The sequence below is a fragment of the Palaemon carinicauda genome, chromosome 31 (assembly GCF_036898095.1).
Source record: "Palaemon carinicauda isolate YSFRI2023 chromosome 31, ASM3689809v2, whole genome shotgun sequence".
In the NCBI taxonomy this organism is placed as follows: domain Eukaryota; kingdom Metazoa; phylum Arthropoda; class Malacostraca; order Decapoda; family Palaemonidae; genus Palaemon; species Palaemon carinicauda.
In genome coordinates, this window is record NC_090755.1 from 83,008,677 (window position 1) to 83,025,121 (window position 16,445).

Consider the following 16,445-nt stretch of genomic DNA (forward strand, 5'->3'; position numbering starts at 1 on the left):
CTTCATACAGGAGTATCATGCTGGAAGGTTGACAATGTAGCCTGTTAACCTACAACCCGCCGAGGTTGTGCGCTCAGCAGATACTGCGGCTGCCTGCTCCCACCCTCCACCTGTGAGAGCTCCACCTCCGATGCGCAGTCCACCCTGCCAGACGCATGTTCTTGCTGCGCCTCCTGCTTTCATGCGTGAGTTGCCGCATCGGGAGTTGCCGGGTTCCAGCACTATGAGGCAACCTCCTCAACCCATGAGGCAGGAGCCTCATGCTATGCGGCAACCTCCTCTACCCATGAGGCAGGAGCCTCATGCTATGAGGAGCCTCATGCTATGCGGCATCCTCCTCAACCCATGAGGCAGGAGCCTCATGCTATGCGGCAACCTCCTCTACCCATGAGGCAGGAGCCTCATGCTATGCGGCATCCTCCTCAAACCATGAGGCAGGAGCCTCATGCTATGCGGCATCCTCCTCAACCCATGAGGCAGGAGCCTCATGCTATGAGGAGCCTCATGCTATGCAGCATTCTCCTCAACCCATGAGGCAGGAGCCTCATGCTATGAGGAGCCTCATGCTATGCGGCATCCTCCTCAATCCATGAGGCAGGAGCCTCATGCTATGCGGCAACCTCCTCTACCCATGAGGCAGGAGCCTCATGCTATGCGGCATCCTCCTCAACCCATGAGGCAGGAGCCTCATGCTATGCGGCATCCTCCTCAACCCATGAGGCAGGAGCCTCATGCTATGAGGAGCCTCATGCTATGCGGCATCCTCCTCAAACCATGAGGCAGGAGCCTCATGCTATGCGGCAACCTCCTCAACCCATGAGGCAGGAGCCTCATACTATGCGGCATCCTCCTCAACACATGCGGCATGAGCCTCATCCCTTGCAGCATGAGCCTCATCCCATGCAGCATGAGCCTCATACCATGCAGCATGAGCCTCATCCCATACAGCATGAGCCTCATCCCATGCACCATAAGCCGCACGCCATGCAACATGCTCTGCATACCGTACAGCATGCTCTACATACAGCATGCTCTACATACAGCATGCTCTACATACAGCATGCTCTGCATACCTTACCGCATGCTCCTCAGTCACACATCTTTGGTTGTTGCCGACTCACAAGACTGTCAAGCAGTTTCATAACGTTGCCTTCTGGTCTGCTGCTTTTGCACCAGTGTAACCCTCACTGAGAGAACTTAGCTTTTCTCGGATATGGTTCCTGTAGATGAGAAAGTGCTATTCTCCCTCCTTCTGATATTCCCTTGAGGACTCTGTCATTTGGAGAGGAGCCTTTAGCTGCTTAGCCTCCTATGGACTTTTATTTAAGCATAACATGCTTCCAGGGAGGGTAATGGTTCCGCTTCAGTCGCTAACCCCGTCTGTTACCACACCTGCTCCCATAGACCTTGAGCTTTGTTGCAAGACATGCAGTCCAAGCTTAGTCCTTGTTAGAGGATTTTTTGTTTACGGAGTCAGTGTGTCACTGGGAAGACGTTCAACAACCAGCAGAAGTGACTTGTTGTGACGCAGTGCGGCAACCTCAGCAACCCGATAAGGAGTTGTCTGTACGACCCAGACAGTCTAGACAGTTTCGGGTTGTCGCTGTACTTCCTCGCTTCCCCTTGGTTGACAGTTCACAGACTGTGCAGCAGTACCATGATCTTGTGTCCGGCTCCGTCAGACGACTGGCTTTTAAGAGCTCCCACAAGTCGTCGCTGTCTGGAGATTCTCAGATGGACTATGGATCTGACCAAGGAACTGGGCCTCCTGGTCAATTTTGAGGAGTCCCAGCTCGTCCCATCCCAGACCATTGTCTACCTGGGTATGGAGCTTCAGAGTCGAGCTTTTCGGGCTTTTCCGTCGGCCCCAAGGATCTACCAAGCCCTAGAATGCATCCAGAGCATGCTGAGAAGGAACTGATGCTCAGTCAGGTAGTGGATGAGTCTAACAGGGACACTTTCATCGCTGGCCCTGTTCATCGAGTTAGGGAGACGCCACCTCCGCCCCCTTCAGTATCATCTAGCTGCTCACTGGATAAAGGACATGACGCTAGAGACGGTCTCAGTTCCTGTTTCCGAAGAGAGGAGGTCTACTCTCACGTGGTGAAAGAACAGCTTTCTTCTCAAGGAAGTCTACCTTTGGCTGTTCAGAAACCCGACCGCAGTCTCTTCTCGGACGCATCAGACACGGGCTGGGGTGCGACTTTGGACGGACAGGAATGCTCGGGAACATGGAATCAGGAGCAAAGGACACTTCACATCAATTGCAAGGAGCTGTTGGCGGTTCATCTGGCCTTGATAAACTTCAAGTCCCTCCAGCTTAACAAGGTGGTGGAGGTGGACTCTGACAACACCACAGCCTTGGCTTACATCTCCAAGCAGGGAGGGACTCATTCGTGGAAGTTGTTCTAGATCGCAAGGGACCTCCTCATCTGGTCAAAAGATCGAAAGCTCACGCTGGTAACGAGGTTCATTCAGGGCGATATGAATGTCATGGCAGATCGCCTCAGCCGGAAGGGTCAGGTCATCCCCACAGAGTGGACCCTTCACAAGAATGTTTGCAGCAGACTTTGGGCCCTGTGGGGTCAGCCAACCATAGATCTGTTCGCTACCTCGATAACCTAGAGGCTCCCGTTGTATTGTTCTCCGATTCCAGACCCAGCAGCAGTTCACGTGGATGCTTTTCTGCTGGATTGGTCCCATCTCGACCTGTATGCATTCCCGCCGTTCAAGATTGTCAACAGGGTACTTCAGAAGTTCGCCTCTCGCAAAGGGACACGGCTGACGTTGGTTGGCTCCGCTCTGGCCCGCGAGAGAATGGTTCATAGAGGTACTGCAATGGCTGGTCGACATTCCCAGGACTCTTCCTCTAGGAGTGGACCTTCTACGTCTACCTCACGTAAAGAAGGTACACCCAAACCTCCACGCTCTTCGTCTGACTGCCTTCAGACTTTCGAAAGACTCAAGAGCTAGGGGCTTTTCGAAGGAGGCAGCCAGAGCAATTGCCAGAGCAAGGAGGACATCCACTCTCAGAGTCTATCAATCTAAAGGGGAAGTCTTCCGAAGCTGGTACAAGGCCAATGCAGTTTCCTCAACCAGTACCACTGTAACCCAGATTGCTGACTTCCTGTTACATCTAAGGAACGTAAGATCCCTTTCAGCTCCTACGATCAAGGGTTACAGAAGTATGTTGGCAGCGGTTTTCCGCCACAGAGGCTTGGATCTTTCCACCAACAAAGATCTACAGGACCTCCTTAGGTCTTTTGAGACCTCAAAGGAACGTCGGTTGTCCACTCCAGGCTGGAATCTAGACGTGGTCCTAAGGTTCCTTATGTCATCAAGATTTGAACCTCTCCAATCAGCCTCTTTTAAGGACCTCACATTCAAAACTCTTTTCCTCGTGTGCTTGACAACAGCTAAAAGAGTAAGTGAGATCCACGCCTTCAGCAGGAACATAGTTTCACATCTGAAACGGCTACATGTTCCTTGCAGCTCGGTTTTTTGCTAAAACGAGCTTCCTTCACGTCCTTGGCCTAAGTCGTTCGAGATCCCAAGCCTGTCCAACTTGGTGGGGAACGAACTGGAGAGAGTACTTTGCCCAGTTAGAGCTCTTAGGTACTATCTAAAAAGGTCATAACCTTTACGAGGACAATCAGAAGCCTTATGGTGTGCTATCAAGAAGCCTTCTCTTCCAAGGTCTAAGAACTCAGTTTCTTACTAATTCAGGCTCCTGATTAGGGAAGCACATTCTCATCTGAAGGAAGAAGACCTTGCTTTGCTGAAGGTAAGGACACATGAAGTGAGAGCTGTGGCTACTTCAGTGGCCTTCAAACAGAACCGTTCTCTGCAGAGTGTTATGGATGCAACCTATTGGAGAAGCAAGTCAGTGTTCGCATCATTCTATCTCAAAGATGTCCAGTCTCTTTACGAGAACTGCTACACCCTGGGACCATTCGTAGCAACGAATGCAGTAGTAGGCAGGGGCTCAGCCACTACATTCCCATAATCCCATAACCTTTTTAACCTTTCTCTTGAATACTTTTTATGGGTTGTACGGTCGGCTAAGAAGCCTTCCACATCCTTGTTGATTTGGCGGGTGGTCAATTCTTTCTTGAGAAGCGCCGAGGTTAAAGGTTGTGATGAGGTCCTTTAGTATGGGTTGCAGCCCTTTATACTTCAGCACCTAAGAGTCGTTCAGCATCCTAAGAGGACCGCTACGCTCAGTAAGGAAGACGTACTTAATAAAGGCAGAGTAATGGTTCAAGTCGTCTTCCTTACCAGGTACTTATTTATTTTATGTTATTTTTGAATAACTAATAAAATAAAATACGGGATACTTAGCTTCTTTGTTAACATGTATGCTGGTCTCCACCCACCACCCTGGGTGTAAATCAGCTACATGATTATCGGGTAAGATTAATATTGAAAAATGTTATTTTCATTAGTAAAATAAATTTTTGAATATACTTACCCGATAATCATGATTTAATTGACCCACCCTTCCTCCCCATAGAGAACCAGTGGACCGAGGAAAAAATTGAGGTGGTGTTGACAAGAAGTACTGGAGTACCTGACCACAGATGGCGCTGTTGTGTACACCCCCACCTGTATAGCGATCGCTGGCGTATCCCGACCGTAGATTTCTGTCGGGCAACAGAGTTGACAGCTACATGATTATCGGGTAAGTATATTCAAAAATTTATTTTACTAATGAAAATAACATTTCTCAAAATTTCTAATCTGATCCTGAACCTGCTAAAAATAACTTCTCAGTTGAGACAAGGAACTTGTGATTACTTCATTGTCTTTGCGGATGAGATTGTCCTTTTGGAAAATACATTTCTAGTTATGGCTATTGTGGAGGGGAACAGGGCAAACTAATTGTTATTGAACTGAACTCCCCGACATTAGTCGAGACAAGGTATCAAAATTGTCTATGGAAGCCAATAACCATCCTGTGATACCAAACTACCGTGAGAGCCATCATCCTAGAAAAGGGCTATTGTGTCCTTGGTAGACTCAAGTATAGGACTGTAAGTTAGCAAATTCTCCTTGTCCAGATGAAGTGAAGCTATTTCCTTTGAGCCAGTTTAGTCAGGATGTTGACCTATGTAGGTTGTTGGTCCAATGATGCAAAGAAGTCTCATATGAATAACACTTCTCACTGACTCAACTGCTTATTTCCTGAAGGGATGCATTAAATGGCATGGTAGGCCCCATTACTGGGCATTATGATCCAAACTCATACCGACGGAGGTTAACTTGGGGACTTCGTCCGATAGTCGCCGGTCTATGGCCAGTCAGTAGTAGAAAGATGACCCCACAACCACCTTTATTGTTTACTTTTCCAGCATGGATTAGACTTCTTCAATCAGGGTAAATGTATTATTGTTATTAGGTGAGAAGTACAAGAGAAGGCCAAGGTTTGGGTGGATGGATGGAGTGAAGGAAGATCTGGGTGATAGGAGGATAGATGTGAGAGAGGCAAGAGAGCGTGCTAGAAATAGGAATGAATGGCGAGCGATTGTGATGCAGTTCCGGTAGGCCCTGCTGCTTCCTCCGGTGCCTTGGATGACCACGGAGGTAGCAGCAGTAGGGGATTCAGCATTATGAAGCTTCATCTGTGGTGGATAATGTTGGAGGGTGGGCTGTGCCACCCTAGCAGTACCAGTTGTACTCGGTTGAGTCCCTTGTCAGGCTGGGAGGAACGTAGAGAGAGACTTCCCCTTTTTTGTTTCATTTGTTTGATGTCGGCTACCCCCCAAAATTAGGGAAAGTGCCTTGGTATATGTAAGTTATAACCCTAGTAGGAAAAGCGGGATGCTATAAGCTCAAGTGCTCTAACAGGGTAAATAGCCCAGGGAGGAAAGGAGATAAGGAAACAATTAAACTAAAAGAGAAGCAGTGAACAATCAAAATAAGATATTATAAGAACAGCAACAACATTGAAATAGATCTTTCATAAGTAAACTATGTAGAGACTTATGTCATCCTATTCAACATTAAAACATTTGCTGCAAGTTTGAACCGATGGTACTATCCCCAGAAGGATATGTAGTTCTAATTAGCTAACAGAATTTTTAGATGGTTAAGGCCCCAACTTTCCCCTGTATGGCAGCACGTTTCAAAGGGTTTCAACACTTGCATAATTTTGCAGTCAATTCTTTTCCTAATACAGGAATGATCTATGTTACTTGTAAAGACGTTTTCATCACCTTTATGTACGGTAAAATACGACAATGGTATTGAAAACATTAGGGTCAACCAATGCGGTTCTCAGTGGGATTTAGGATTGCTGTTATATTGAGAGATCTGACTCTATCCATCTAGTTTGCAGATGAGAGGCGGTTTGTTTATAGGAAAGATCCAATTGCACTGTTGTAACATTTTATAGGTTGGATTCATTGTCACATCCACAGATCTCTCTGTGTAAGATTCTCTCAAGTAAATTTTCTGGACAAACAAGCCAAGATTATTGTAACTTTAATGAGTAGGGTAATTACTTTTTTTTTTTACACGGCAATTTGTATGATAAATTACAATACTTATGGTTTGCTAGTGCTTGATTGCACAGTGCATCTTTATAGTTGATACATGACTATTTTTTTTGTATTGTGATATTTTTAGTTGATCTCAAGTGAAAAATTCTATGAGCAGAAGTCCATAGCTGGTATTTATCGGAATTTTTTTAAGTAAAATATGTTTTAGGACCTTAAGTGTAAAAATCACATAGCTGTTTAGAATCTTGAGCTTTTGTTGACTTGATGTGGTTACATAGGCTAGGAGTTTAGGATAACTTACTACAGGTTGAACATGTTACTACATCTTATTCACATTTTATAAAAATCTGTATATTCCTTTGGGCCTTTAGTGTGAATGAAGATAAAATCCCACAAATATCAAATAAACTGCTGCTATGGTTTTAAGTGGTGCCTACATCATCGAATTGTCATTCTTCTCCGGTCTTTTTAAACAAGATGCTCTCGAGATATATGACATTTAAGACGGCAAAAGTGGCCATCTGTATAATTAAGGAGTTCATAACTAAAAGGGTACACTCGGGCACACTATTCTATTTTATTTCTCTTCATTTTGTTTTGTTGACTTTTATATAGTTTATATACAGTAGGAGTTATTTATTTTAATGTTACTCTTCTTGAAATATTTTATTTTTTTCTGTTTCCTTTCCTCACTGGGCTATTTTCCCTGTTGGAGCCCCTGGGCTTATAGCATCCTGCATTTCCAATTAGGGATGTAGCTTAGCATTTAATAATAATGATAATAATAATATTTTTAAGAACTATGGTATTCAATTTCAGCCTGGCTCTAACTGAGGATGGTGTTGCACATTCTATGGGAAGGAGAGAGTATGGACGTCTGGGAATGGGTGACATAAAGGAAGACTTGAAAAAACCCACTCCTATACCTGGATTACAAGATAAGAAAGCTATAAGTGTATCTGCGGGAGAATGCGTCTCGCTTGTAGTTGTGGATTCTGGTAAGTTTAATATTTAATTTAGTGACATTTATCGAGCTGAAGATATTTGATGTATTTTAGTTGCTGCTTAACCCTTATGATACTGAAATGATCTCCTTTATAAAATAAAGACCAAGTATCTGACTACATATATAGATATATATATATATATATTCCCATTCACGCTCAACAGCATTGCCAGACGTATAACTACTCGGTCTCTCCCTGTCCCGCGGGCAGTTTGGAGAGTAGTCATACCCTGGTGAGATGGGTGCATGTATGCATATGTATATAAGTATTTTGCTGTCATTTTTGACGGGTCGCGTTGTTTATTTTATCAATAATGTACCCTATATACTGAAAAAAATGATGTAACAAAACAGAAATAGGCCATGAAACGAGGAGTTTTGACGGAGGGAAATTTGGGGGTGGGTGGGTGGGTTAAATTGCCTTGTGGTCTCCAAGGATTCCTGTAAAGTGCTAGAACGGGGAATCCAATACAACTTAATACCAAAGAAACATTGCTCCCCTGCTTCAGGGCCAGTGTATAATCTTGCAAAGAGTCTACTCGGTGAATATAGGGAAGACCAGAAATTTCAGGCTCATTTTAACTTGCTACAGAACAGTCGAAACTGTGCATCTACTATAAGTGAAGTAGTGGTCTGCCTTTCTGACTCCTTTCTTCAACAACTTTCTGGCATGGAGTAAGTTTCGTTATCCACAACCAACCGATACCCATGGAGACTATACTTTGCGCTTACTTATAAAAATATCCACATTTCCGGAAATCGATGTAAACTACCTCCAATCTGATATTTATTTACTAGAGCTCTTGTCTCTGCTTGATTTACTGGCTCATCTGTTTCCCTTGATTATGAAATATAGAGCTTCTCAAATAATGATGCAGAATTATATACTTTGCACTAGTAAAAAAATATGACCACAAATGCTGCATTTCTTGTTATAGTTCCGTTACAGAAGTGATCAAGGAATTAAATCTAAAAATCATCAATGCTTGACAGTGGGACCCCCCAAATTTTCACAGATAAAATAGGATTTTATCGTATATCTCATGTATCATGAGAGTTAATTTTTTGAGAAACTAAATTACAACAGACTAACATTTTTACTCCATTTCTTTATTCCATCTTCTACTTCACTGGGTTAGAAATGTTAAAAGTATCGTTAGTAACGTTATAATCCTTGTGTAAATGCATACAGCCACAATAATAACCAAACAAAAAAGGTGGTTTTGTTATGAACACTTGAATCAGATAGCAGCTGTTTGGTTTGCATGTCGATATTGTACGATTGTAAAAGTAGATAAGACTGACATTTTAACGTAATACCCTTATTCACCATGGAGAAAAGATCAAGAAGATATATTGCCAAATATAAACTAACAAGCTGTAAATGAAGGCAAGAAAACAAACAATATTCATAGCCGCTATTCTGTTTTGAATCTGGGAAAGCTGTGTCCGAAATTGGAGGAAACGAAAGGGAAATTTATTGGGAAGCTATGAATCTGCAAATAGCCTAATTAAATGTAAAGGCCGAATTTTGAAGATAAGGTTACAAAGTGTCTGAAAAGAGATAATATAGTTTTGTTATAACACAATATAAATGATTTGTTAAGATTTATAATCAAGCACCACAGTGCAAAAAATAAACTGTAAACTATCGTACATCGGCAACATGAATAAATTCTGGTCAACTTATATGTGAGATTCAACTCAACAGTAAATAAAATATGAGTGTATTTCAAATGAAACTATTTAAATTAGTATGCTATTTGGAAAATGATAGATCAAGTTTCTTTTAGGAAATATGAAACATCCTTCAGTAGTCTGTCTTAATCAGCTGATATGGAAAGTGTACTGGAGTGTCTTTTGACTTTCAAACGTAAGCAATGGAAAAGATTATAATTCAAAAGGTTTTTTTTTTATAAATACTGTACGATACTAAGTTCCGGTAGGCCCTGCTGCTTCCTCCGGTTGCCTTGGGTGACCGTGGAGGTAGCAGCAGTAAGGGATTCAGCATTCTGGAGCTTCTCCTGTGGTGGATAACGGGGAAGGGTGGGTTGTGGCACCCTAGCAGTACCAGCTGAACTCGGTTGAGTCCCTTGTCAGGCTGGGAGAAACGTAGAGAGGAAAGGTCCCCTTTTTTTTTTCATTTGTTTGATGTTGGCTACCCCTCCCAAAATTGGGGGGAAGTGCCTTGATATATGTATGTATGTACAATACTAGAATATGAATAGTGCATGCATTATTATTGGATAAAGTTAAGTATAACATCAGTTTAATAAAAATCGGGTTGTTCCAACACGGAGTACTTACCTCAAACTACTTTCTTAGGAGTATCTGGGATCTCCTCCCAACCGACCAGAATTTTGTGTAGTTTCCCCTATCTCCGTTTTCTATAGTGGGTACCTCTGGCGGAGGGATACGCGCCATGAGGCGACCTGGGGTCAGTCTATTTTTTTTCTTTTTTACCCTAGTAAATGGATATACAGTTTGAACGACTTAGCCAAGTCCAAGAGAGATTGATTGATTGATCGATTTGAGGTTTTCTAGCATTCTGACATCAAATGGTCATTGACTATGGAGTCCAAGAGAGCATATGCTAATTTTATATCTTGTGTATGATGCGACCCCCTTGAATTTAGCTTCAAAATTAGTCTTCAAAACTCGCATGTTACGCGAGTATACACGGTACTTTAGTAAACGATCTAAAATCACGTAATCTAAACGGTTTATCAAAGTAAACTTGACAAGTAACCTAGACCAGGTTTGTAACCTTGACCTTGTTGCATTACTTGTGCTAGAATTTATCCCTCTGTCCCACCTACTAGTGTGTAAGAGTCAACAATATGAACATCTTGGGAGATTTATAGAAGTATTAAAAAATTGAATAAATCATCTTTTTCAGCTTCATGTACAGTACTTCCATTTTATATCTTCTTAGCCACTTTGGCATTCAACAACAAATTAAATACGCCTTCCATAGATTATGGAAATTGGTGCGAATGCTAAATGATGCTGGGTCTCTGCTTATGCAATGTTTCGCGTGATCAAACCTAAAAATTTCCCATAAGGTTACACGATATCCCTTGAAGTTTGTATTGGTAGTAAACAGCAGGAATTGTGAAACATGATTACAAATTAAATTAGATTTAAACGACAGTTGGATTGTGGGGCTCCTCATTTCAAAATTCAGTAATGGTAAATGAGAATTGGACTCCTGTTTTAACACAAACCACTAAATTACCTTCAATATAATATCGAGGAAGCATTTCATACTTATTCCAAATGATATCGTACAAAGTTGTATGAATCACTTTTAAGGTAAAATCTATTACTCGTTTCGTAATTCCAGACCTTTCAGGTCATCACTGTCAAAGAGTGTAGATGTCAGTGGTCTGTTGAAATGATTATTAATAACGACTTGCTCTCCAATGTTCCATTTCTTTTAGGTGATGTTTATGGTTTTGGGATGGGCACCAACAATCAACTTGCTCAAGGAGATGAAGAGGATCGACTAGAGCCAGTGAAGTTGACAGGAAAGCAGTTAGCTGAAAGAAAAGTTGTTGCAGCTCAGGCTGGAGGATTGCATACAGTCCTTTTAGCTATACCAAAATAATGATAAGGGTTTTAGGATATTCTAATTTTGTGATAGTTTGTTTGAATATTTTGAGTAGATTTGTTGAGATTTTCATGTTAATGAAATGAAAGTCATTCTTTTTTTTCGATGTAATTTATGTTATTAGACATGCATAGCAATTACAAGAGGAGAAGAGACTATTGAATTTTCTAGTATTGCCTCACTGCTGTAGGAATTGGTTTTAGTCTTGTTTGTAAACAACTTTCACCATTGATGTGGCATTTATCAGACTTGCTGTTCATCGTATATTGTAGTATTGAGTAATATCTTGGTGTTCTGGATGGCGGCTTAAATATAATTGAATTTCGTTAGGTATTTAGAACATGTTCTGGTTTATGTTTTTGAACATCATTGAGCTGCCTTTTTTTTTTGCATTGCTTTTTTTTATTGAGGTGTAAACAATTGTTACGTCATTTTTATTTCCAGAAAATTTAAGGACGAGAAAACTAGATGAGCATGAGAATAATTCTCTTATAGTGATGCATTCTTACAATTATGAATTATAACTTTTACCTTATAAAGGGAAGGATAAATGAGCGATGTGTTACCAGAATGTCTTTCAGCATATGTTAAGATATGCTTTAAGGTTACTTTATTATAGAGTAGTTTCAGTAGCCTACCTTGGTTTTCTCATTTATTTTTTTATTGATACCTCTTTAGTAGGTTGGTCATTGGTATAAGATATTTTAACAAAAAGGACGTCTATGGTATAGTTTCGTAATCTTTTATCTGGCTTATTTTCATTTCAGTAGACTTGTGTATTCTAGGGATCTTACAAATTTCAGGGTAACTTGAATGTTGCCTCGCTGCTCTGTCAACTAAAGCGAGTTCATTGCCCAAGAAATTGCAATCTAATTCACTTGTTCAACACTATTATTTTGTTGTAGGTACTACAGTAGGTGTTGAATGACATTTCATCTTTAAAGCCCAAATACATTTCTCCAAATCAAGTTTCCAGAGTACCACAGAGATCAGAAAGGGAAATCATTGTTGTTCATCTGTAAACCGGAGGACCCTTCCCATTCACAGTTTTATGCTGCTTATGAATTTGCCCTTTGAGTATTGCTGCTACACCATAAAATCGTTATAATTATTAGGAACTACTTTAGTATTTCTCTGACATTCACATATTTACTTCATTCGTTCCTTTTTTATCATCATACGAATACAAGTTACATTTAAAATATGCGTCATATACAGCTCTAAAATAATTCATAAAAATTTTAATTATATTGACTTTGAAAGCTACGTACTGTATATACTGCTGTACTTAAGAATGCTTGTGATATGATTTGATATTGTTCATTATCATCAGAATTAATTCAAGCAAAACATCTTTGTAACAGAAAATTGATAATCATGGTGATTTCCATTATCTCCGGAGGGAACACAGGATTCTTATTTTAAGTTTGTCGCAGGTGTTGTAAAAGAGGTAAATTCTGTATGCAGTAGTGTAGAATTTTGTTTTCTTTGGGGGGTAATAAACTTTGTTTTTTGGGGGTAGGGCTATAATTCATGTGTATCATATTTCTTTGAGGTAGAAAAATTAGTTTCAGATTGCTAGGTTTTTTGCTCTATGGAACTTGAAATTTGGTAGCTTGGTACAACTCTAATATCCTCTTTCCATGGATGATATGCTATATAAATCTTATTTTGGGGTCTTAGGTTTGCCAAGTCACAATGAATTCTGTTACTCTGAAGTATTCAAAGATCATAGAGAATTTTATGTTAAAAAGGGATCCTTCATTATTGAATGTGCCATACTCCATAGAAATATTGAAGTTGACATTTAATATTTTCAGTCATTTGTAATAGATCTTGATTTTTTTTCCCATTGGTTCATAATTTTCTTGTTTTTCTTGGTTGCACTCAACACTGGGCACAGAATTAGTGGGATCAGGGTCTTAGGTTAATTGGTTGAAATTGAATAACGTTAAGATACATTCCTCAATTTTCTGAACATTTTGACTACGACTTAATCTACTGGGTAAATTGTTAATAATTTTGAAGCGGCTGTCAGAGCATTTTTACGATATACTTAGTGAATTAGATGTTAAGTTACGTTATATTTTGTGTTATTTGGTTATGTTTGAAACTTAAAAACAGTTGCTGTATAAAGAGCTGTGTTAAATATATCTAAGAAACTATTATATTCAACTTAGATTTGATTTTTGGCATAGCTGGGCCATGTGGACAGAATTTCATAAACCTCTACTAACACAATGAAAATTTTAGTTTACTGCGTAGTGGAAGTGCTTATTTGTACCCTGAAGATCTGCTAATAAACTCAGAACTTCAAATTTTGGTACTTTTAGGTTGAAATGGTATTTAGCTATTTCCTTGTCTTTGGTTAAAGTAGTTAAAATCATAAGGGAAAAGACATAGGTAAGAAAAGATACATACAGCAGACTCCTCTTTGCCATTTGGTGTTATAGAAGTCTTGATAACATATGTGATATATAGTATAAAGGAACCAGTGATATAATCAACAAATTTAGTCATGTATGTTCATTATGTTTACTTCAATGATTGTATGGTTGAGCATGTACATACTGTTTTTTTTATTTATGCTATATTTGTGTGTGTAGAGCTCCGATAATTGTGAATTTATGACAAATTTAAGTCATTTATTGGTTTGTCTTTGATCTAATGCACAAACCTAAAGGGAGTTTTAATACCTTTGCCCAATGTAGGTCAATACTGGAGGACAGTAAGGTATTAAATTCAGGTACATGAAGATTTAGTCAAAAGGATGTTCCTTAAATTTTGTACAGAATTTAACATTAATGATTGTAAATGTTTCACAGGAGCTTTAAGTTTTGATATTGCAATTTTAGGTAAATTTTACTCATTAAGAAATAAACTGTATGTGTGAAAGATTGTTTTGAAAGAAAAATAAAAGAGGAAACATGTTTAATTTTCCTTGAGATTAGGATTGCAGGAATAAAACAGTATTGTCACTTAACATCTTTGTATCTATGATGATTTTTGACCAGTGAACTTTTATGAAACTTAGTCTCTTGTGTCAAATGCCATTATAGTATTTTGTTTTTAAAATGCTTAACCATGTTTTCTTTTCAAACTCTTTATCTAGGTTTTCTCCATATTTTCCTATTTTTTTTTTTTATCAAATCCTATCACATTGTCTTTGAAGAGTACTTTATGATTTAGAAGGAATCGGGTTATATGTACCATTATTTTATCTTACTAATGTACAATTAAACTATATTGAAAGAAGACCAATTGGAGAAAAAACATGGTTAACATCTTTATGGTAGTTATCCCTTCCTGGATTCTCGAGAAAAAAAATTATTGGAGTCCTTTCCTTTTTTGCTTGTAATTATACATTTTGCCTGAACCTCCTTGCAGTCTAGGTCTTCTATCCCCTTTCCTGTGATTCATGCTTTTAGATCTTTTCTTTCATATATACTGCTTTAGGGACTAATTGTTCCTCCATGCCTCATCACTCCAATTTAAATGTTTTGAGTAAAAGGGTTCACATTGTAACATTCAGATAAATCCTAATCTGTTATTGGATTTAATCTTTCATTACTTAATATAGCCCTCTGGTTATCACAGCTGTATATTATGCTGGTCAGATTTGTAATTTTTAGGGAATCAAGAGATGCCACTGAAACTGGAATGTACTTTCCAAAAAAATATCTTGTTCTGTCGATCAAATATACTGTGTACCTTTCATATGTTCAACCAAGATTAATGTAAATTTTGACCCATGTTTGATCCTTGCTCTTATTGGAGACACTATGCATTTAAAGCATCTTATTGTCGGAGAAGTTAAACAAGGTTAAGCTTAAGAATATTTTCACCGTCATAACTGCAGGCCATCATAAATAGAAAAAATGACGGTATTTTTGATAAATACATTAAAAGCAGATTGAGCTCTCATGGATTATGGCAGCCATCAATACAAAAAGGAAGAAATTAAGACATGTTAAGCTGGGTGAGAATTGAATGTACCTGTCAAGGTGCTTGAATAGCCATCCTTCCTGATTCACTTCTTACCTGAAGTTAATGCAGTACACAAAAATAATATTTTTTTGTTATTGCTCAAACTTTGGTTGTCAGTAAATAAAAAACTTTCAGATTGATGATGTCGGTCTCGTGTAAAAACAGTTACAGTATTACTTTCATGTTGTGCATTTGGAAATTATAAAGAATAACAATAATGGGAAATAATGTTTTTTACTATTCATAAATATTTTAGAAATGTGAATTTTGTTTACATGGATGTATTATATAAGTCTGTTCAATTATTTTTTTGCCATTTTCATTGCAAAGAAAAATTGTTTAGTGAAACTAAAAAATATATTTGTGCGATATTTATTTAGATCTCAATGCTACCATGAGACTAGATATTTTTTTTTTGTCTTGGAAATCTTGTTGAATTGGTTTCAAACTCATTTCAAAACAGTGTCTTAAAGTAATTTTGCCTTAATTGTTCACATTTGTTTGACCCATAATTAATGAAAAACCCTGGTCCAGTTATAGTAGACTTCAGTTTCCACTTCATTTTCTTTGACCATCATCTTTTAGTTTATAGAAAACAGGATAACTGGTTTTCCCATAAGTAGTTTCTTGGCACTGAATGTCCTCCCTACAACATTACTACAGTATGTAATTTAATGCTCTGATCTAATGATGCATGAAAATATTTTTTGCTGTAAGTGATCCGATGCTGCGAATTGCTGTCGTACGTAACTTGTTTTTTTAGGGTAATTCAGTGTAAATATGTGCGTCACACAAGGAAAACGAAACTTGCACCACGAGAGGGCATATGGTTGCGGGACATACGGAGCTTAAAAGAAAACGTATAGTAGCCGGACATGCGTCGCAGGTAAATGCTGATCTCCAATGTGATCCATTCTTTTAAATTTACACGTAGAACGATTTTTCTAGGCGGGTTTGTGCATATGTAAATAACAATATTATACACGTTTCATGCATGATTAGGAACCCCTTTCTTTCAACTTTTATATGGTATATAAAGCAACATAAAAGTGTTAACGCTTCTATACTAAAAATGTTGATATAAAAACACCCCCAACAAAATTTCAAAACTTGCTACGTTTTCTAACAAATTGATTATTATTTTTCCATTAATTTTTTATGTATTCATTTTATTGGAAATTTAATTGGTTTTACAATATGTCCAATTTTTGCTCCTAAAAACTATACAGTATTTTGATTCATTTACACCTATAATATATTTATTGAAAAGAAGTTGCATCCCCATGAAAGATATACAATTCTAAACAATTTTTTTTAGGAAAAATCCTCAAATTTAAGT

At 38.9% G+C, this 16,445-nt stretch overlaps 1 protein-coding gene across 1 annotated transcript in view; it reads left to right on the forward strand.

The window, feature by feature from the left end:
* Positions 1-14,045, forward strand: part of LOC137624584 (regulator of chromosome condensation-like) — a 63,161-nt gene extending 49,116 nt beyond the window's left edge. Inside the window, exons 8-9 of the mRNA XM_068355525.1 lie at positions 7,320-7,498; positions 10,950-14,045. Coding sequence (XP_068211626.1) covers positions 7,320-7,498; positions 10,950-11,116 — 346 coding nt within the window. The 3' untranslated portion in view covers positions 11,117-14,045. The remainder of the gene's footprint in view (positions 1-7,319; positions 7,499-10,949) is intronic.
* Positions 14,046-16,445: the final 2,400 nt, after the last annotated feature.